Source organism: Aulonocara stuartgranti (genome assembly GCF_965226115.1).
Source record: "Aulonocara stuartgranti genome assembly, chromosome: 14".
Lineage (NCBI taxonomy): Eukaryota > Metazoa > Chordata > Actinopteri > Cichliformes > Cichlidae > Aulonocara > Aulonocara stuartgranti.
Genome location: NC_138950.1, coordinates 23,139,496 through 23,161,840, shown reverse-complemented (window position 1 = coordinate 23,161,840; position 22,345 = coordinate 23,139,496). Strand labels below are relative to the sequence as shown.

The window sequence follows — 22,345 nt, the reverse complement described above, 5'->3', positions numbered from 1 at the left end:
TCAAGGCATTATTAATCTGAACAGAGACCACCCAACCCTGTGCAGATTACACCATTACGTCACAGAGGTCCTCACCCATCAACTTCCTGTTTTGTACACCACTCAGTCCTGGGCCACATTTAATCGAACAAATGTATATTTGACAATATACATTTGTATTTGTTAACCCACTACTGTTTTTTGGGACAACCACTTACATCTTCTCACAGAGCGGACACTACGGTTTAATCCTAGACTAAAAGAAAAATTCAGTGAAGGCCTCCTGTGTTTATGGTTGAGGAATGGGTTTAATCAATGTCTGTGGAAACTGAGCCTTTTAGGATACTAAATGCAAGGCAATGTTAACTGATTAGCGACACTGATGTTTCCATTTTAGTGCAAAATCTCTAAAGAGTATGCAGACATCACATGATGGTGATGAAAACTTTCCCCTCCCTCTCCTCTCTCTGTTCTCCTCTCAGGGATCTCTGCAACAATGTCACCTTTTCCTCTTATTATCATCCGTTGCTTCCATTACCTTTCCTCGTTTCTTCACCTCTGTAGTTTTCAGTGATCTCCCAGCTCTTTTTTCATTTAAGGCCCAGCTTTTGATTCACAATAAGTAACAAAGCTGGGCCTTAAAATGGGCCTAAAGGCCTCAGACTAGTTTTGGGTAGATTTTTTTTTATTATTTTTTCCCCACTCATGGTCCTTTGCAGTTTAACTGAAAGCAAATATCCCTAAAATGACCATCTTAGGTGCACAGCTCACCCATTTCCTGTTTAGATCGAGTCTGCGAGGGGCAGCCAGACAGTAGAAAGTTATATGAAAGGGAGCTAAAACGGGCTGTTCCAGACAGTGGTTGAACTGAGTGGCTGCACCAAACCCAGGGCAGGATAAATAAGAATTATTTTTGAGTCATGCAAAACAACCCTAGTAGTATCCAAGAATATATGGAGCTGTAGTAGACTACAATGCCCCCTGTTGACCTTTTCCTTTGGCTATGTTTGCCATCCTCTTTGGAGTTCTGCAGACAGTCCAGTTTTATCTGCTGTCTAAGTTGTGTGTATTTATCCACATTTACATCTCCAATAGACATTTGCCATCCCTCTTTATAGCAAATTTCCTTCTTTTTACCCTGCTTTTGTGGGATTTCCAGAGATGATCGCAGCAATTGCCATCCCTATCTTTATGACTGAGTGATTTAGCTGCAGGGAGTATCTCTGTCCATGTGTAGCATAAAAAGCATTCACAAAGGGCTGAGGAGCATCTGCACTAAGTGACCCTGCTGTGGCTCTATGCCACTAGAATCATGCACAAGGCTTTGAATGTAAAGGACCTAGCTGTCATTTAAAAATGTGCACACCCACACCCAAAGAAATGCACAGAAACAAATACATTCAGGCACTTCGTCTTTTCTCTGCAGCTGTGGACCTGGTGTTACACCCAGTGTCACTCTTCAGAGGATTTAAACTCAGAGTAGCATGCGTATATTTTTATGTCTATATATAGCTATATGTAGTTGCATGTTATAGTAAAGCATCCCATAAAACAGAAGCCAGTCCTCAATAATTTGTCCAACCATCCATTAATAATGTTACATAATCTATTTTTGTCAGATTTTCCCTGTGGCACAGAAACAGTGTCTGTGGTCACTGTGCAGAGTCTGTGCATTATTGTTGCTAACACAAAGCTTGAGAGCACTTTATTGATGTCTGCCTGTCAATCAGAGACCTTTAGTAAACCAATAGTTTCCATTTTCAGCTTTCTACATCAATGTCATGTTTCAACTGTAGATTGCATCATTTTGTCTCTTTGTACAAGTCTGCTTCTTTGTGGACTTCTGCAGCTAATCTAACATAATGTTGTTGGTAGTTTGTCAGTCATGTTTGTTTTGTAAGAAAGAAAAACGGCCGATAATAGGTGGGAGAAAATAGGGACACATATATACACTGACACTCTATTCTCACAAGCCTTCACACCCTTTTTTTATTAGGTGTGATGAAGACAAGAAATGTTGTTATCCTTGTTTCTGCAGGTTCCTGTACAACCGCTCTGGGGAGTGGAGTGATGGCACTGTTCCCATCCTAGCCACCACCGCTGCTGGCTTCACCTATATTGCTTTTCTAATTGTGAGTCACATATCGTTGAAGAGATTTTAAAATTGTCTTCATGTGTTGCCAGATATGGTAACCACTTACATAACAACGATTAGCAAGTTGAGATCTGTAAGGCAGCAGGCTTGTTCTGAACCTTGTTCTTGTTTCTTTCTGTCTTTCTCTTCAGGTTTTAGCACTTTGCCACGTTGCACTTGGGCAGCAGTTAAATTTGCACTGGCTTCATAAGGTAACATGCCAAATGTGAAGCTGAGCAACTGTTAATGTGTCTGTGTGTGGTTTGTGAAAAATGGGTGGTGGGAGGGGGGCGGGCGAGTTTTACATATGTATTTTTAACTCTGTTATGTGTTTACTTAGTGTTTGTGTGTGTCGCTGTGTCCAATCGTTGCTGATCAGCTGAACTTCCCAACTTATAGTTTGGAGTTGTCCCAGCAGAGTTGCAAAATCCCAGAAAACAAGCTGTTCAGAAATGCTGTCAGCAAATCAAATACAGTTACCAAACACTGTTTGAGATGTGAAAGAGCTGCGAGCTACTCTGGGTTATTCTGGTGCATATGTGTGTCTAAACAAACAACCTCTTTTGGTGTCTCTCCCTCTTTCTCCACACAGATAGGAGTTACTGCTGCCTTGCTCACCACCATCATTGGGGTCATATCTGTCAATCAAACATGGGCGCAAGAGTGGGATGTCATCCCCATCTCCCTGCAGGTCAGCAGACTTAAATCACCCTAAACTACTTGTGATGGGTAGACATCACAGCTGGTGCTTAGGTTCCGTACTAAAGTGAGTGTTGTGATCCACAGGCGAGAGGCACAGTGTTATTTTCACACAACAACCAACACTTTGACCAGAGGTTGTCGGCCTTGATATAATAATGGCTCAGTAATGGAGCTATAATCAGTTTTCTTTCACAGAGACAGCCAGGGTGGACTGAAGTGTCTCTCCTTTGTAGTGCTGTGGAGGTTTGCACATGCCCATTTAAACTGGTGTAATTCCTACACTACACATCAGGGTCTACAACAATCGGTCCATCTTGTACATCCATATACAGCTTTTTTTTTTTCTTTTTTTTTTTTTAATGTCCCTTTAAAATAATCGTTGTGTGCCTGCTGTAGCAGTTGATACTCTGCTGCTTGCCATTTGGAGGAATGTGTAATCATGTAAACTGTCTATGCGGTACTACAGCAACTGCAGTGTCTCTAAAATTAAATTACATCAGAGAAGTTTAAATAACCTTATAGTTAGTGTGTCCGTTTGGGATTGTTGCACCACCAGAAATGTGTGATTGAAGTGGACACATGATTTGACTCCAACTGTGGCCATTAAAATTAAATGCCATTACAAATTACAGCTATTATCTCTAAATAGTGTTGCCAGTGCTTCAACTCCAGATAATATCTGTAATTCCATGTCTCTCTGTCTTCTTTGTCTTTGTTTCTCTCCTCCTCTACTCAATCGTTAACTCTCTCTAACCTTTTCTGTCTACATACCCCCGCATCACACCTCTGTTTAGGCTACAGGCCCGTTCCTGCACATCGGGGCTCTCGCCGCAGTCACGGCACTATCTTGGATTGTGGCTGGACAGGTCACCCGTGCAGAAAAAATGAGTATGTGTGCTTCTGTAACACAACATTCAAGTCCATTCTTACCTGACGTTACCATCAGCCACAGATCAAACACACACATACACAGGAGGAGTTGTGAATGATTAACACTATGTAGACAAGAGGCCAAGACCTCCACCCAGGGTGTCCAAGATAACGAACATTCCTCCGGTCTCATGTGATGTTTTCCACCCAGGACATTTTGAATTGTTTGTCCTTGATTTCAGGACTCTTTGTGGGGATCGTTAGCTCTGAATGTGTGCTCTGTCCTCACTCTCACTGCCACTGGTGTCTGTAAAGCAGACACCTAAAAAGAACTTGAAAGTCTTTGTGATTTATGATTTTGAGATTTTGAACAAGGGGGAGCCACAGTGTTGGCTACCAAAAAACTGATGCATTAATGGTATATCATTAAGTGCTAATTACTTACAAGTTATTGTTTTTTTCAAAGATAAATGTGTCTTTAGTGATAAAACCTGATACATCTAAATGATCATTGCTCAAGAGAATTTGCCCTTGTCTCTTTGAAAGATGGAAAATAACTTGCCTGACTGTTTAGTTGTTGGCTTCATTTTTTATGTTTATGTTTGAGGGTGTTTTTTTTTTTATATATATATACTTGATGAGGTGAAAAGGTCTTGGCAAAATTTATCTTATTCAGTGCAGAACAGCAACTGAATATCAAAGAGGGTATGAGTGTGTGTGTGTGCGAGTGAGAGGGTGGATGAGGGTTGTGTGAGTCTCCTGTGTGTAACAAGAGTTGGCTACTGAACCCCGCCCCGGAGCTGACCTTGAAACAAATACATTCCTGTGTGTGGGTGCCCACTTTCAGCCATTATTACACACTCATACAGAGTTGGACACAGGGTAATCTCTATGGCCCCGATGGATGTGTTGTTGGCCACTGTGTAGTTTTAAGCACTGCTGAACATTCAGATATTTACTGCCTTTGCACAGGTAACTGATTTTGGCACACTCCTAGCACCTAGCATCTTTCACAAACTGTGTATAATGAGCTGTTTGGTGAGCTTTGGAGGTGCTGAATGGTAGATTTTGTGTTACTCATTTCCCCTGTTCCAGTTATTATGCTATGCTCCTATTGGAGTGTTCTTACAGTAGTCATCATAAAAGCAAATTTCCCCAAAGTCAAACTAGACTTCATTATATCACAGCTAACAACTGTAACTATGTTGATGCTGCATATCTTCTTCCAGTGTTCCAGGTGGTGGTGGTTTTGCTGTATGTCAGTGTGTTACTAGCACTCTACGTGGTGCCCCTACATATCACCTCTCCCTGCATCATGGACCCAGCCACCCTCAAACCACGCCCTGCTGTTATTGGCCATCAAGGAGCCCCTATGGTGAGTCAGCTGATGCCCAGCTTCCATTCTGAATGAGAATTTAAAACGAAATAAATAAATAAATTGATGTACATGTTCGTACAGTAACATACAGAGTCCTGATATTGGCTTAGCAGCAAGGCTCCCAGAGTCCCAGGAAAAATTGTGCTGCTTTATATTGTTATTTTTTTATATTAGTCCCTTGTTTTGTTTTTCTCACTTTTCTGAATGAAAAACAAAAGGACTGTGTCAGCATATTAACTTGTGTGCAACTGAAAAATAGAAAAACTATGTGAGCTGGGAGCGCTCCATACCTACATGTTCTTCTGGACTGCGGTGTAACCCAGCCAAAGACAAAGTGTTGTTTGTAGTTTTTTTTTTTTAAGCACCAGTTAGACTCTTACTTGGAGCTGGAATGGTTAGCCACATTAACATATGATCTGTAAGCAAAGTGCATTTTTGCATGATTGATTTATGTGCTTGGGTTAATGCCATTGCTTCTTAACATCACCTGCAGACAAATTTAAGCCCTTGGCAAAACGTACTGTTGAGTATTACACAACTGTTAGAAGGAACGAGAAGATGGTTGTTCAGAACAGTTAGTCACGCACACGCTCAAAAACACACCCAGATTTTTGTGCTATTTGTGCAAGGCAATTGATTCTCACTGTGGAATCTAAATTTAGGAGTGGCTGTGGAAGGCTGTGAGACTCCCACTGGGAAACAGTGATCACATCACTGGACTCTTTGTCCCAGAATCACTCTGTATTGATTATAGCATCATTCCTTTCCTGTGGTTCCCAGGCAAGTAGCTTTACTCACAGGCTTTCATAGGATGATACTATTCTAGTAAGTGATGGTATGGTATTGATCATACCCTCGACCAGAAGAGTTAAAGGGCAAGCTGCAGCTGTGACTTTTTTCATTACACACAATCCTTTGTGTTCAGAGGGCAGAGTGTGTATTATTTTGTGAACAGGACAGAGTGTGAAAGCTTTATAAATACATGTAAAAACGTTTTCTCTGTGTCATTTTCTTATCAAGAGATGTAGCTCCAACTTCAGAAAAGTCAGAAGTTAGGTCATTGTTACAGGGCTATATGTTAAAATAAATAAAAAATTTCTGTGCTTGTCCTTTACTGTGAGTGTGTTTGTAGCTTGCTCCAGAGAACACAATTTGGTCCTTCCAGCGAGCGCTGCAGATGAACGTCACTGGGTTGGAGGCTGACGTGGCTATCAGGTACGCACATACAATCAATACAAGAGAATGATAAAGCAAAGCAAATAAAAGGTTTAGTACCCGCCCCCCCCCCCCAACACACACACACCACACACACACACACACACACTGGGTTTCATAGATTATCACAATCACTGGCTTTTCAAAAATTTCTCAATCAGTTCAGGACTAACGTCACACAGGACCACGTATCACATTTAGACCTGCTTGGGATTTTGTTTTTTGTTTTATTATTATTGTGTACTCCAAATACCAAAGGGACAATCTTAGGCATTATGCATTGAACATACCGCTGTTAAGTATAGTAGCAGTCCGTAGTTATCAATTCCTGCATGATTTTACCAACATAATGAAGACGGGCTGAGCTCAGAGAGGCACACTTGGAGGAAGGCAGGAAATTGGGTGGGTGGATACTCCAGTGGCCGTGCTATATGATGAATAGTGGGTGCCCATGTCTACTCATGCATGTACGGCTATGGAGGATGAGTGATTGTGTGGAGGTGGAGAGTGATGCCGGCCACAAAGTGTGTGTTTGTGTTTTAGAGCCACATTTCATAGTGCAGAGTGTTTTAAGACCGTCAGTGCATCCTAATTTGATTAGATGTTTTTGAAGCAATCTTGTGTGTGTGTGTGTGTGTGTGTGTGTGTGTGTGTGTGTGTGTGTGTGTGTGTGTGTGTGTGTGTGTGGTCCTGAGAGAGGTGAATGGGTGTGTGATGTTCAGGCTGCTGACAGGTGGGCTCCTAACGGTGCTGAGTAATTAGACCTGATGACAGCCAGATCCACAAAGAGACTCCACTCCTGAAGCAGACTGGAGACAAATGCTCATGTGTGCACGCATTCATACTATAGAACATGATTTTTATTTATTTATTTTTTTCCCCACACATGATGATGCTGTTTTGGAAACTAACAGTTCAAACACAGACAAACACCCACCTATATGTGTTAGCAGAATATTTGTTAGTCAAATGCTTAGTTTGTTTTTCCGATTAGTATTTGAACGACAAATACAGAGAATGGAAGGGCTTTTTCCTTTTGTCTTTTCTTGGAAATGATCTTGATATGAGCTCAGGTTTTTTTTTTTTGTTTTTTTTTTTTTTTTTAATTCACATATTGGTCAGCAGCAGCATTTTCCTTTTTTGGCACGATTTCAGCTCTTATCTCTTCTCTGCTATTTTCGGAACCTTCATCTCTCTCGTACACATCAGCTGCAAATATTAATTACTTCTTAATTCTTTTGTTTGCTAGCATGGATGGTGTTCCTTTCCTGATGCGTGACTTTACCCTGCGAAGGACCACAGACGTAGAGAAGGTTTTTCCAGATAGACAGATGGACGAAGCCTCACTTTTCAATTGGACGGATCTGCAGCAGCTCAACGCTGGACGTTGGTTCCTCAAGGTAGTTCTTGGTTTCTAATAAGGACTAAATCTGTGAATTTATTTGAAAGTAGTCTTAGCTTTAGCGTGCCGGGATGCACTGATGTGCAACAAAAGCCATTATCCCAGTGAGCCATAAATGCTATACGGCATCGCACATTGATCATTCTAGAGATGGACCGATCCGATATTACGTATCGGTATCGGTCCGATACTGACCTAAATTACTGGATCGGATATCGGAGAAAAATAAAAAATGTAATCCGATCCATTAAATATCACGAAAGCACCTCACAAAACTTGCAACACGCCGTAACTCGCCTCAGAACGTTAGCATGTCGGAGCAGTATGCATCACGTGATAGAGCGGCTGTGGCATGCGGGACCTGTCAGTGGTCTGGATAGCATGTGGAGCTTCGCTAGCAACCTGGCATTTCATCTCCGACAAAGTTATCCCCGAGAGAAGTAAAGCAAGTGTGTAAGTCCATCTCTGAATGTTTGTAAAGCATTCCTGCGTTAAGCTTACCAAACGATATATGGAGCGACTGCCTCTTCTGGCTGCTACTTCAATCATGAAACTGCTTAAATGATCAGCTGATCAGCTTTTCTGTCGCGAGTCCGTCTCTCTGGTTTGTTTTTGGCCCACTTTGCACCAGAAGGAGGAAACCAGCGGCTGAACAACAGCAGCACGTTTAAGCTTGATCAGCTGTTGTTAGAATTTATTTAATATTACTTTCTACTCGAGGATCTTTTTCTACGTAGCTGACGGCTGGTAACTGTGCAGGGGCGGATCTAGCAAAGTTTAGCCAGGGGGGCCGATAGGGCATTAACAGGGAAAAGGGGGCACAAAGACATACTTTTCTTTCTTATTTTCATTTAAAATGTCTAGCTTTTAATAAATAATTATCCGACTCTTACACCCAAAGTTTTAATTTGATGTAAAATGAATAGAAGTCAATTACTGTATATAGTGACTATTAAGTCTAATATATATACCCTAGTAAGCTATAGTACATTTTCCTTTGGGAAGGTACCATCTGTGCAGTCTGCAATTTTGTTGAAGAAAGATGTTGAATCTATTTAATATTTCTTGAAAAATAATTGATTTCTGTGCATTTTTTTTCCACACTGCATCAAATTAAGGTTGATTACGTTGATTAAGCATCATGAGGTGGAGTGTGAGGGGTGGTTTCCTATTTTTTATTTATTTATTTTTGTTGTTGCTGGGAGTTGGAACCCTATTAGTTAGGTTGCTTAATATTTACGCTAAGTACTCTTTAAAATACCAGAATAGGGAGGATGGTGTAGGTTTAAGTTTATTAGATTGATCAGTATTGCTGAACTATGAAATATTTTTTTTTGCATATAGGTATAACAGAATAGCTTTAGTGTAGTTGTTGTTTTAAACTTGAGTATGAACTTATACAAAATGCAGCAAGATATTTAAAAAAACAGTTTTGTTGATTAAAAAACACTATATCGGATTCATATCGGTATCGGCAGATATCCAAATTTATGATATCGGTATCGGACATAAAAAAGTGGTATCGTGCCATCTCTAGATCATTCATGATGTCGTTGGCTTTCATCAAAATGTTAACACTCACCAAAGCTTTACTGGGAGCTGCGGTGCGATGAGTGCCATGTTTCACTGTCATCCTCGTACATGAAACAGCCGTCACTCGAGGACTGCTTTTTCATTAATCTGTCCATGTCTAAAAGTGCAGGTTTGTTGCTTTAAAATGTTTCCTTCTTTAGCTTAGCTCTGAGGTGAGACCATGATGTGCAAAGACTGAGATGTGGCTGTCTGTATTTGTTTGAATCTTCATTACTTTCCCGTCTTGTGTTTACACTGCATGTGTGCACACTGTGTGGATAGATATTGCATTTCTAAGAAAAGCCGTACCACCACTCCATGTAATTTCAACAATGATTTTTCATCACCTAATCTGTAGTGTATATGTATTCTCCAATATATAAAAGGCAGAAATGAAGTGTTTTCTAGTCAAAAAAAGTGAAATGGCATCTTATCATAGATTAAAAGAATCTTCTCAGGATCTTCTCCAAAGGGAGTAAGCAGTGTAGCGAGAAATGTGGCGTCCTCCAACGATGTACTGAATGATCTTTTGAGTTTTTATGTTGATAAAAGTGTTATAAAGCTGTATTGTAACCTGTATTTTTCTTTCATTTAAACTGTAAACCTGATGATCACTTTTTTTTTTTTTTTTTTTTTCTTCCTTTTTTTGTGTGTGTGATGTTTCAGGATGACCCCTTCTGGACCGTGAACACGCTGCTTCAACGTGAGAAGGAACGGATCGCCAACCAGACCGTGTGCAGCCTGGAGCAGCTTCTAGAACTAGCCTCATATCACAACAGCACGGTGGTTTTCAGGCTGCGTAGACCTCCTCCCAAGCACCCCTGCTACGACAGCTGGATCAACGATACACTACAAGCTGTGCAGCAATCTGGGGTTCCTCAAAGCCTGGTAGTTATATAGGGATTAAATGGCAGTGTGTGTTTGCTCTTTTTCACTGCGTGATGTCCGGTGTTTCTTTGTTTGCATGCTACATGCAAAACGAATGAGTTCAAATGCAAATCCTATAAAAATAGTTGTGTTGGTGATAGAGTTTCAAAGCTGTAACTGTTTGACGTACTGTGCCGTGTCCAGGTGATGTGGACGCCTGATGACAATAGAGCCCAGGTGAGACAGCTAGCACCTGATCTGATCCAGACCTCAGTGGTGAAACGGAGCCCTCAAGTTCTGGAGCAGTCCGGCATCAGCAGCCTGCTGCTCAGATACAACCAAGTCAGTAGAGAGGAAATCAGGTAGGAAGACACACAGCCCTGATGTTGTGTTATCAGTCTGCAGCTTCAGCACAAAGATTTATAAGTGCCTGAATGTTTTCCTTTTTTTTTTTTTTTTTTTCTCCCCCTTTTTTCCCAGGAACTTTTCCAAGGCCCACATCAATCTCACCCTCTACACAGTCAACGAGCCCTGGCTGTACTCGGTGCTCTGGTGCAGCGGGGTGTCATCAGTCTCCTCAGAGGCCCCGCATGTCCTCCTAAAGGTGCCTTACCCCATCTGGTTAATGGTAAGGACTCATCACACACAGTAGTTTTATATAAGTCTTTTGGGTTCACATTTTGCTTTTAAGTTAATTGTTTTGGGGGGGGGGTCTGATCTTCTATTTGAATGATTTCCTTTCTCCCCCCCACTTGCTCCTTTACTGCATTGAGATTTTTTCAGACCTTTTCTGCTCTCCAAATCTTGTTGCAGACGTGTCTTAAAATATGTGTATTCAGCAGGTGTTTTATTAATTTATAGAAAATCAAAGAGAATGACACATCCCATTTATAAACTGTAAGTTTGAGCCTCTTCTTCCAACCAGCAGGCATCATGTAGATCTCTTACTGTTTAAAATTCTTACTTTTACTCATGTCTGATTGCTGAGGTTTCTCTCTAATATTGAAGGCTCTTTACCTGTTTTTAATTGGTGCCAAACAAATAAAAAATTAAATAAAATTGTATTCAGAGACTCAGTTATAGCAATCGCTGATTAGCTTGGCTCTATCCTGCTTCAACCAGTGGTCCTTAAGATGCTACTACAACTCGAGTGGAGCCCACCTGTATCTTAATTTAATTTGGACCTAATTAAGGGAGCTACTAGATACATGCTTATTGTAAAGGCTGCGAGGGCCCTCTTTAACCTCCCTCTCCTTCAGCTTCATCCTCTCTTTGACTAAATTAGATTTTACTGATTGATATCAAAAGGAGAGCCTAGCTTTGAACTGAACTCCTGTTTGCTGTAGTGTCATTCTTTTCTAGTTCAGTCTTCCTGTTGAAACTTCTCAACATGGGCAGCCTCTCTGCTATCCTTCCACTCGCCCTCATATGTGCAGCGCGCCAAACCGCTCCCCCCATCTGTGGCACCATACGGGAACTCTGCATGACAACATGTGGACATGACCTCCAGCTCACTGCTACGGCTCAGGGACAGTTTAGGCTTTCGTAGCATCTGCGGCGCTGTCTGTTAAACCCAACTGTGAAAAATATCCTCTCAAATATGCTATGAGTTGTCATTAAGACCAACAGAAGGTAATGGGGAAGGAAGTAGAGATTTGCATTTATGTTTGTAGTAAATGATAATGTTGACAGTGTCAGTGTTTGTTTAAAAAAACTGTTATTTTAGTGGGTTTATTCAGAAAAAAACAGTTCAGCACAATTCAGCTGAAATTAACTGTATTCTTTGGCATATAGCGCCACCCTGTGATGGATCCTGCTGTAAATGACTTCAAGACAAAACTCAGATCTATCGTGTGTGTGTGTGTGTGTGTGTGTGTGTGTGTGTGTGTGTGTGTGTGTGTGTGTGTTTCCAGAGACCAAATGTGTACTGCCTGGCGTGGGTGTCTGCAGACCTCATCTCCTTCGCTGTAGTCATAGGCATATTCATTTTCCAAAAGTAAGTACACACACAGCAGTGAGATCATTAAAGCGAGCTCTTACACAACAGCTAATGTTCCTCTATTTTTCTGCAGGTGTGTTATTCCTCTTTCACACTTAAATACACTCATTACTGCTAATTGACAAACACATTTACTCAGTAGACATCTCCCTGTCTGGAACACATCAGCAGCTCCTACATAATGATGCTGTTTTTTAATCAAATGAGAATCTCTTTAAAACCCATTTTGTTTTGTGGCATTATAAGCAGTCATGTGTATTTCTGTTGTGTCCCAGGCTGGAGAAGGGTGAATGTTTTTATATAAACGTGTTTTCTCTTTGCTAAGCCCTTCACACTCCCTGCCCTGCGTTTCTGCTGTGTTATAAGTGCTGTTTGTTTGTTTCTCTGATGACCCCAGAGACAGATGGCCTGTCCTCCTGTCATCACTGGCACCAAGGGCATTGATTTATTTATTAATCTGTTCCACAATAAGGGTTCAAAATGAGTCTGCTCTGATTATTGGAGCTATTTAATAGCTTCTGCTGGCTTCTAAACTGATCTCTTGTCTCCCGCCTTCTTTTGTCCTTTTTTCTCTTTCCGCCTCTTCCTCGTCCTTTCTCCTCTGCCTGACGTGCATGCTCTTCTTCCTCCTCCTCCTGCTGCATTCTGGCATCTTCTCTCAGCTATCACATGATCAGGTAACTGGGTCGCCTCTCCTGACCCAAAGTCTTCTCTCCTTTCACCACCTTTCTACCTTTCATAATCTTTACCCATCATTCCTTTGTTTGATGCATCGTTGATTTCCTCTTTTTTTTTTTTTTTTTTTTTTTTTTTCTGCTGTTACTATATCATCCATCTCATCCAGATTTTTTCTCTCCACCTTAGTTCCACTTCCTATATTTATTCTCACCTTCTTCTCTGTCTCACCTGAATGGATGTATTGCACTGCTGCTGTGCTTTCCTCTATGACAGCGACGACTTCTCATCCTCATTCTCCTCTGCTAAACAAATGAAATGTAATCTACCCACACAGCACAAAAAATAGTCCACAGTGAGAGTTTAAATGTCTCATCAGTCTTAATAAGTTAACGACTAAATGTCCAAAATGAATTGGAGCTCTCGATTCATCCAGGAAAGGCCTCAGGATTGGCTTTCTGAATCCTGGCTTGTTTGTGTCTCTAAATGCTTCTGTGCATTAGTCACAGTTCATTGTGACTAATGCTTCCAAGTTAATTGAATTGAAATCGGGGCTGTTTTCATTAAAACGAGGATGAAGTTGTGGCAGGCAGGAAATGAAATCAGTGGCCTGTCAGCAACGATAATCTAGCAAAGACAAAACAGTGATAAACCACTTGTATAAGAAAATAGTTGATATGTTTTTAATTGTTAACGAAACATTGTTTTTTTTTTTTCTATGAGTGACAGTATATTTTAAGAGAACAGTAGAGCGGTGAATATTGACTCATTAATTAAATGATCATTTTGCCAGCAAAATGCACATCTTTAATGAAATACGTTCAAGTGTTTCCAAAGATAAAGGAGTGATGCTTTTACCTTATTACTTACAATTAAACCCGATCAGTACCTATACATACATATATACACACTATGAGAAGTCTGTTGTTTTTTGTTCGTTTGTTTTTTTCCCTCCAAATTGAACGCCATACTTCATACACTTGACCGATATCAGTTGGATGTTGCATCATAGCATGTGAAGTATCAAACAAACAATTCCTGAACATAATTTGTTCCAATCTGTACATTTTAACAGAGTGAGGCATGCACACAGACCAGGTTGCTTATTACAATTTGAAATGTCCAGGCTGTAATCCAGTGCAGCTGTCTTTAGGGTGTCCTTGTGTCTCGTGGTGATTTCTGATGCAGCCTGTGCAAACACTGCAGGTATCGGATGAGCGGTATGCGCAGCTACAACCCTGAACAGATCATGCTGAATGCTGCGGTCAGGAGGTCCAGTGGAGACATCAACGTCATGAAGGAGAAACTTATTTTCTCTGGTAAGGCCCGTGCAGTGAAATAAAGAAAAATTGAATTATTTACCAGTCTTTATTTATTTATTTATTTTTCATTAATTTGGGCTCTTGAACCTCCATAACCTGTTTTTTAGACTTCAGGTGCCCAAATAGCATGCCAGTCCATCCCAGCATGCATCTGAGTGTCTGTAAATCTTCTTGGTCCTCCTCTTCCTCTCTTCCATGTTGAAGGTCAGCCCCAGTAACAGCCTCCCTCCTACATCCTCCGTGTGATGTTCAGCACCTTTTCATCCTTCACAAGCAGTGACTTCTTCCTTTGTTCCCTTCATCCGTTGCATCCCTTGTTACCTTCCACCTCTCTGCCTACTTTGCCCTTTTTCCCCATCATCATACCTGCATCCATCCATCCCTTCACACATCTGTCCTCCCCCAAAATCCTGCCAGGGGAAAATCATGTCCCAGTCTGTGTAGACAGCCCTTGGTACTGGAGGTCAAAGGTGAGTGATGTAAGTGCCAGCTGTTTGTGGTTCTTTATCATTTTTCCAATCCTTCAGTGTTGTTAACCTGCTGGGGAAAGATGTTTGTGTAAATGAGAAGAGGTCAGAAAGAGCTGGAAATGTATCATTGAAACAAGTTGTTTTGTTTCTTGTCCTTTGGCGCCCTCCAGAGGTGAGGAACGGAGTTGGCAGTGCCGAGGAGCTCTATGGAGACAGCTACGACTACTACGCCAATCAGGGCATCAGCCAGTGATCTCGCCTCACAGGATGAAAACAACACTACTCGGCGATCCCGTCATTCCAGTTTATCAGTGTAAAAGTGTCTCTCTGCCTCTGCTGCCCCGATTAACCGGCAGACTGCAGTATCCTTGTGTATACTCTGTAAATAGTACTATTTTTCCTCCCCCTCACACATACTGTACAATTTCAAAGAGCACTTTGTACTGATTGAATTTTGTCTCCTCCTCCTCTCACTTCCAAATGTTCCTCTGAGTTCCCATGGCCTGTTTCTTTACAAAGATCAACTTTCTTTATTTCTTTTGAGCTAATTTCCCAAAGCAGTTCATTCTTTTAAGCGCCATCAGATATTCTTCAGATGAATTTTATTTTTTATTGTGGCTTTGTCGCAGCATGGGGCTAATAGCTTACAGCCCATTGTATCCTGCCTCCTGGCAGCACTATGCTGTAGTTTATAGTAAACTTACCAACAGTAATATTTATATTTAAATAGAAAAGGAAAAAAAAATTCAGAAGCTGTTTACAGAAGTCCTGCCTTCTCCTCCAGGTGACAAACTCACATGGTGTATGTAAGAGAATTATTTTGATAGAGGCTCAGAGCCCTGCTGTCCTACCAATGCATGTAACTCTAAGTATCCCTTCTACTGACTCATGTGAGCTGTGCTCCCAGTACACCTGGTTTAAATGGTCCGGGGGGGAGGGAGACTTGTGCTCCTGTTTTTATGGTAAATGGTGAATGTACATTTTTAATGTGTATTATGTGTTTTCTGACTGGGTATATAAATGTGTGCAGTGCTGAGTGTGTAATTGTATGTAAAAGGTGATTAATGCGTGAGATGCTCTAGCCCACAAAGGCATCTGAACTTACGTGACAGTTTAGCAATAGTCTGGTCCTATTAGATTTCACTTCCTGTACAGCCTTTGAGTTCAAGTACAGCAGTCAAGTCTTGTGGTATTTCAGTGCAGACGAACAAAATGCATCTAAAGCTTGGTTGCTGTTGTGAAACTGACCGCTGTGAGGTAGATGAAGTGGGCACCAAATGTGAAAATGAAGCTGCAAGTTAATCTAAGGGATACGACTGGTATCAGAACAGGTCAAGAGATGATTACCTTTTTGTGTTTTCTTATGTTGGGTATTACTGTGCCTCAGAAGCAAATGTTATAAACTCTAAATTAAAGTCTTAAGGAATGAAATAAAACAAAGTGTTTTGGGTTATATTTCCCTTTTCTCTTGCACAGCTTTTGAAATCATGTTTGTCTGGATAAGTGTAAAGCGTGTAGGTTCAATAATTCTCAGAAGGGTGCAGTGTCCTCATTAAGATCTTAAAAAGGGTTATTTAAGTTATCTGGTAAAGGTCACTTGGCAGAAGTGAAACTGTTATTTTGAGTAACTCATGTATGTCAGAGCTTAAATGTATTTATGTTAATGGGAGGTATTACAGCTTCACTCATCTACTCTCTGAACTTCTCCGCCTTCTATTAGAGGCCTCAGATAAAATTTAGATGAGTACATGAGCTTCATCTGCATCACCCCACCTCAGTACCCGACAGTCATAAATACAAAACTGAAAAAAGTTTGACTTTGCAAAAGGAAAGGACAGTGAAGAAGACGGAAACTCATTTTAATAGGTCAAAAAGCAGACTGTTGACATTTTCAGGCAAATACACTTAAACTTGGTGAAAGTTGCAATATAAAAATAGATCCTGGTATTATTCCTGTTAGGAATTGAAATGATTCATACAGTATCTTTACTGGAGGCTCTAACACATCAAAATGTGAAATACAAAAGCAGGTGTGAATACACCTATTTATGAATTACAACAGGGGGGGAAAAACAGTTTGCGATACTTCAAAGGAATGTGGGCACACTGAATTCTTGGTCGAAATAAAGTAAAACTATCAGAGCGGCTTTTCTGTTTGTTTTCCAGAGATGAACTTCCAAATTGGATATACACCAAAAATTTCTTGTATCTCGTTCAAACACGTTCTTAAATATCCAAATGTGACAGGAACACATTTCTCAGCATCAAACACACAAGGCACCGATGAGTGACGCTTTGGTCATCCTCATCTTGAACTACAGCAGCAAAAGCAGTCCGTCCTCCCAAATATTTAAATAAAGCAGCTCTATTGCACAAAAAAGTCTCATTGGTCAACATGTGGAGTCCTTAAAGTGCAACACTGAGCACGTTTCCTCAGTCCCTTTTAAAGGCAAATAACCTTATGTGGATTTTTCTCACGATGCTAATGATTTACAGTACTGTAAAAAAACAAAACAAAAAAACGAAGGCTTTCCACAGCACGTACCTTCATCTGTTGACTGAACTCTGCACCTCACAGTTACACTACATTTGAGTGTTTTAAAAGCATATGGACACATTTTAACTGGTCTCACTTAGTTGCTGTGACTTCTACAAAATTATGAACAGGACGAAGGCCTCTGAGGGAGCAGGTCAAACAATGTAGCAGCTCCTTTGAAAGGCATGTCCATAATTAAGAACTCAAATTAAAGGTCAATTAAACACCTACACGCATTGTCTCTCTCACACGAACACAATCAGACCCACACAATTTACACATAAATAAATAAATAGCTAGAGCAGTACTGGCTAGTCTTGATGTTTTCGAAAGGTGTGGCTGTTCCCTGAACACAAGTTAAGTATCTGATGCCACTAAGCCTCGACTGCTGAAGCTGAACGGTGCAGCAGATACGTGACAGAGACACTGTCTTACTGCAAGTTTGCGCACAACAAAAGCAGCTGTTACTCAGAATGTGAAACCAGACGGTTCACCTCTGATGTTACAAGTCGCTGTAGAGGAATGTTGTTTCAGTACACCGTCTGCTTTCTTTGATGTCCACTCGATTTCCACAACCGAGCAGAAGGACCGCTGTGCATCGTAAGCTTTTTGGTGACGGGTTTATTGTGTGTGTGTTTATTTTCCCTCCCATCAGCAGATGTTAAAGAAGCGCATTAAAGAAGCATGAAATACTAATAAAACACTGGAACAGAGATTAGCTGAAGTTCGTCTTGCGCAGATTTTTGTTGGGTATTTCTATGGCACTGACTTGTAAAGGCCAGGAGCCGCTCATGATGCCGGCCTGTATGGCCACGCCGGTGACCACAGCCAGGTCAGGGTCCACTGATGTGTTGGGCTCCTTTCCAAAGTACTCACTAATTAGCCTCCTAATTCGCGGGATCCTGGTGGAGCCTCCAACCAAAACGATCTCATCCACCTCCTCCTTGTCCAAGTGACCCTCAGCTAACACGGTCTCCACAGGTGCCAGAATCTTCTGGAAGAGGTCCTCATTGAGCTCCTCGAAAAGCGTGCGAGTGATTACGGCCTGGAAGAGAACTGGAGGCGGAGTGGAGCTGTCTAAGCTGTCGAGAGTGCGAAGGTGCAGGGGCACCCGGATGGTTACGCTAGGTTGGAGGGTCAGGTTGAGCTTGGCAGCTTCTACAGCCTGCCGGAGATGGTGGATGTCCTCCTTGAGGGTGGGTGGGACTCCAAACTCCTGCCGGACTCGCTCTGTTGTGTACTGGAGCAACCTCTGGCTGAAGTCCTGACCTCCCAAATTATTATTACCTGAAAGCAAACAAACAAAAGAGCCCTTTAACATTATAGACTGATAGTATAGAGGTACAGTATACACAATACAACACTGTCACAATACAGAGTATATCAAAAAGAGTAAGTGCTTTCATTCTGCAGCCATTCACGAGTAATGATTGAAACAGATGGGATTTTTGAGTATCAAGTGGTTGCCAGTAGGAATCCTGTTCTGCAGAAATACAACAAGATTACATTCAGCAGACAGCCAGTTGAGTCAAGTCCCCTTGAGTTGTGCTCATCGCCAAAGACTCAACCAGACTGTCTGCATTTAGAAATGATACAATTATTTGCAAACCTTTAACATTCTCAAAGTGATTGCAGTCCGTCCAAGTCAGACTGCAACTGTTTTGCAGAAAGGTTGCCTCCTATCAGACAACCTGTGCAACTGCCTTTTGTTCAAAAGTGGCCAGGAATGTGCAACACCCAAAAAATGTAGTCGCCACAAGTTATAATATGTCGTAGAATGTGAAAATATTCAATATAATCACCAGGCAGCCACCAATTTCTTTGTAGACATAAACAAGTTGCTGTCCTATTTTTAATTGAGTGGCTGAGCTGTTAACTTGCTTTGAACAAGTAGGTAGATTTGTCAAAGCTAGTTGGATAGTTTTTAACACATTCGAGTGGACTGCATGTAAGTTTGCTTGGCTAACATCATCTCAGGAGTGCACGAGGTGAGCCCTCTTGTTTACAGTCTTCCCAAATTCTTTTCATTTATTTAATAAAATGTTGAATATGGATGTCCCTGTATCAATACAATGTCGCCATACAAAATACCGCAATACTATGCTGTATCGATGCCCCATCCCACCCCCACCCCCCACCCCACCCTTAGCGTAACGTTTCTCTGAGGTGACACCACAACAACAGTGACACAGTACTCCTGTAATCTTACCTAACACCACTTTGAACCACAAGATGCAGTAAGTCACTTATTTGGTAGTCAGAAGAGCAGCAGCTATGCAGCTTTTTAAAAATAAACACACAAACATGAGGTCATTTAGCATGCAAGGCATATTTCAAAGACAAAGACCACAGCTGAGCAAAAGAAAAAAAGACTTGTCGTAGTTTTGCCAGAAAACATCTTGATGATCCCCAAGATTTTGGAAAAATACTCTGTGGACTAACAAGACAAAAGCTGAACTTTTTGAAGGGTGCGTGTCCCATTACATCTGACGTAAAAGTAACACACAATTTCAGAAAAGGAACATAACGCCAACAGTAAAATATGGTGGTGGTAGTTTGATGGTCTGGGACTGTTTTGCTGCCTCAGAAGCCTGGTAGACTTGCTGTGGTAAATGGGACCATGAATTCTGTTGTCTACCAAAACATCCTGTCCAGCCACCTGTTCATGACCTCAAACTGAAACATGCTTGCGTTCTGCAGCAGGACAATGACTCAAATCACACCAACAAGTCCACTTCTGAATGGCTTAAGAAAAACAAAATGAAGACTTTGGAGTGGCCTAGTCAAAGTCCTGACCTGAATCTGATTGAGATGCTGTGGCATGATCTTAAAAAGATGGTTCATGCTCAAAAACCCACCAATGTGACTGAATTACAACAATTCTGCAAAGATGAGTGGGCCAGAATTCCTCCACAGCGCTGTAAAAGACGCCTAATTGCAGTTGTTGCTGCTAAGGGTGGCCCATCCAGTTATTAGGTTAGGGTGGAATCACTTTTGCACAAAGGTCCAAGTAGGTTTGTATTTTTTCCTCGTTAATAACAAACACCTTCATTTAGAAACTGCATTTTTTTGTTTACTTGTCTCATCTTTGTCTAATATTTACATTTGTTTGATGACTGCTGAAACTGTTGAACCAAGTGTGAAATAAATAAATTAATGAAATGATCAGAAACTTAAGTGTGACAAACATAAAAAAAGGTTCTAGAGTATATAGAAGCATGTAACGTTGCTTGTTTGTTACCATGGTGTTTTAAAATTATATTCTACAGTCAGGAATGGTGGGGTTTATCGAGAGGCAGGGTACACCCTGGAAAGGGTCGCTAGTCTATCGCAACTTTATTACAACTATACCAAACTTTTATTTCTGGAGCTGTGAAGCACATTACCTGCCATTGCCCTAGTGAGGAACATGCCTCCCTGTTTGCTGAGTAAAGACACATCCAAAGTCCCTCCTCCCAAGTCCACCACCAGCACGTTAAACACGTCCACCTTGTGCAGGCCGTAGGCCATTGCTGCAGCCGTGGGCTCGTTGATCACACGTAAGACTGCCAAGCCTGGAAGACAGCGAAGGAAGAGTTAGCATGCACACACTTCTAACATTAATGTGGGGTACGAGTTGTTTTTAATGATGCCTGAGAAGAAGCGCTGTAATGGATTCAAAGACTGGGTAAAGCTCTCTGTAAACCCAGTTTAATTATGTGCAGTCTTGAGACTCATTAGTAAACTGACCAGCAAGGTTAGCAGCCCTCGCTGTGTAGTCCCTCTGCCTCTCATCAAACTCTGCAGGCACTGAGATGACGGCCTGCTGCACCACCACACCCAGCTGTCGCTCAGCCATCTTCCTCAGCTTCAGCAGCAGCCTGGAGCCGATGAACTCTGGGGTAACTGTGAAGGTGTTGTTGGTGGAGATCACAAACTCTGCACTGCCCTTGTTGTTTATCACCTATGGCAAGAGAAGGATGAGAGGATGCTTTTTTTAAAGTGTGGATCTAATGTCACTGCATACACATAGTTAGGAAAGGTGGCTAGATTGGTTGCCTGTCTGAGCTGAAAACTTTCCAAACCCAGCCCAGGATGACCCACCTTGAACGGGTACCTAGCGCTCTCCTTCTCTAGGACCTCTGGCTCAAAAATCTTCCCGATGAACCTTTTGGCATCGTAGATGGTGTTTTGGGGGTTGATGTCAGCTAGGTCCACGGCTTCGTGTCCGGCCAGCACCGCGGTGGTGGTGAAAGAGACCGCGCTAGGGATGCTCTTCCTCCCCTCTTCATCCGCTATCACCTCCACCTCCCCGCTGCCCGGGTGGAAGACCCCCACGGAGCAGAAGGTGGTGCCCAAGTCCAAACCGATCACCTTGGGTTTTGGGGGAGGCAGGTACTGCTGACCCAGGTAGCCAGCCAAGAACAGGGCCAGAATCACCGAACCTGTGGGACGGTAACAGCACGCGCATCACAGGTGGACCAAACCATTATTAGCTCATGAATTAGCACCCTAAAACGGCTATGCTTCTACTCACCAATCATGGAGATTTCTCCGGCCATCGTCACAAGCCGTTACGAAGTCAACGGACGCTTAAAATTCACAAAAAATGTATTAAAAGCTGTGTCGAAACCGTGTCCGGCTTTTGACAACTGGATGACGACAAACGGGAAATTTTCAGTTCACCAACAAAATACACGTCAACTTTGCACGGCTCGTGGGGAATGCTGGGTAATGTAGTTTACGTCGTTTACGCAAACGCTACCAGAAACCCAGAAATCGGCCGCTTTGTACTACAAATCCCATATAGCTAGCAACGCCAACCGCAAAGGGAGCATTTTGAAACGTATGCACGAGGTTAACCAATCAGGGAAAGGCGAAACAATTATTTTTTTATTTATAAATTACTAATTAAATAAATTAGTCAATCGATACAAACATGAACAAATAAAAGTAAAATATAATAAATTAATTATTAACTAAATATTATTATTATTATTATTAGTAGTAGTATTAGCAATAGTACTATTAAAAGTAGACCTTAATTTAATCAGAATCAGAATCAGAAAGGGTTTTATTGCCAAATGTTGAGCAGGTTTACAACATTAGGAAATTGCTGCGGTGCTTCAGTGCAAACATAGTGTCATAAATTAAGCTAAAATAGACATGAAAATAAAAATAAGCATAAGAATTAAAAGTGCTAAGTAGATAGATATGAGTGCAGGTGGTGATCAGTGCCAAACAT

At 41.5% G+C, this 22,345-nt stretch overlaps 2 protein-coding genes across 6 annotated transcripts in view; one reads left to right on the top strand and one right to left on the bottom strand.

The window, feature by feature from the left end:
* gdpd5b (glycerophosphodiester phosphodiesterase domain containing 5b) overlaps positions 1 to 16,038 on the top strand; it is a 41,411-nt gene extending 25,373 nt beyond the window's left edge. For 2 of the 5 annotated variants that reach the window (XM_082502692.1, XM_082502693.1), the window contains exons 4-16: positions 2,018 to 2,111; positions 2,266 to 2,325; positions 2,706 to 2,804; positions 3,610 to 3,703; positions 4,915 to 5,060; positions 6,196 to 6,278; positions 7,528 to 7,678; positions 9,919 to 10,140; positions 10,324 to 10,481; positions 10,600 to 10,747; positions 12,033 to 12,115; positions 14,000 to 14,112; positions 14,223 to 14,333. In XM_082502692.1, the coding sequence (XP_082358818.1) occupies positions 2,018 to 2,111; positions 2,266 to 2,325; positions 2,706 to 2,804; positions 3,610 to 3,703; positions 4,915 to 5,060; positions 6,196 to 6,278; positions 7,528 to 7,678; positions 9,919 to 10,140; positions 10,324 to 10,481; positions 10,600 to 10,747; positions 12,033 to 12,115; positions 14,000 to 14,112; positions 14,223 to 14,317 (1,546 nt within the window). In that variant the 3' untranslated portion in view covers positions 14,318 to 14,333. Of the gene's footprint in view, positions 1 to 2,017; positions 2,112 to 2,265; positions 2,326 to 2,705; positions 2,805 to 3,609; positions 3,704 to 4,914; positions 5,061 to 6,195; positions 6,279 to 7,527; positions 7,679 to 9,918; positions 10,141 to 10,323; positions 10,482 to 10,599; positions 10,748 to 12,032; positions 12,116 to 13,999; positions 14,113 to 14,222; positions 14,595 to 14,755 lie in introns of those variants that run through there. The other 3 variants (XR_014270819.1, XR_014270820.1, XM_082502694.1) reach the window with 3 other exon arrangements.
* Positions 16,039 to 16,427: 389 nt separating this feature from the next.
* Positions 16,428 to 21,821, bottom strand: hspa13 (heat shock protein 70 family, member 13). Its single transcript, XM_082502697.1, has 5 exons — positions 21,638 to 21,821; positions 21,205 to 21,545; positions 20,851 to 21,064; positions 20,508 to 20,675; positions 16,428 to 18,408 (listed from the first exon to the last, which is right to left on the bottom strand). The coding sequence occupies exons 1-5, from the start codon at positions 21,660 to 21,662 to the stop codon at positions 17,837 to 17,839; spliced, it is 1,320 nt and encodes a 439-aa protein (XP_082358823.1). The 5' UTR covers positions 21,663 to 21,821; the 3' UTR covers positions 16,428 to 17,836.
* Between the last annotated feature and the right edge of the window lie 524 nt (positions 21,822 to 22,345).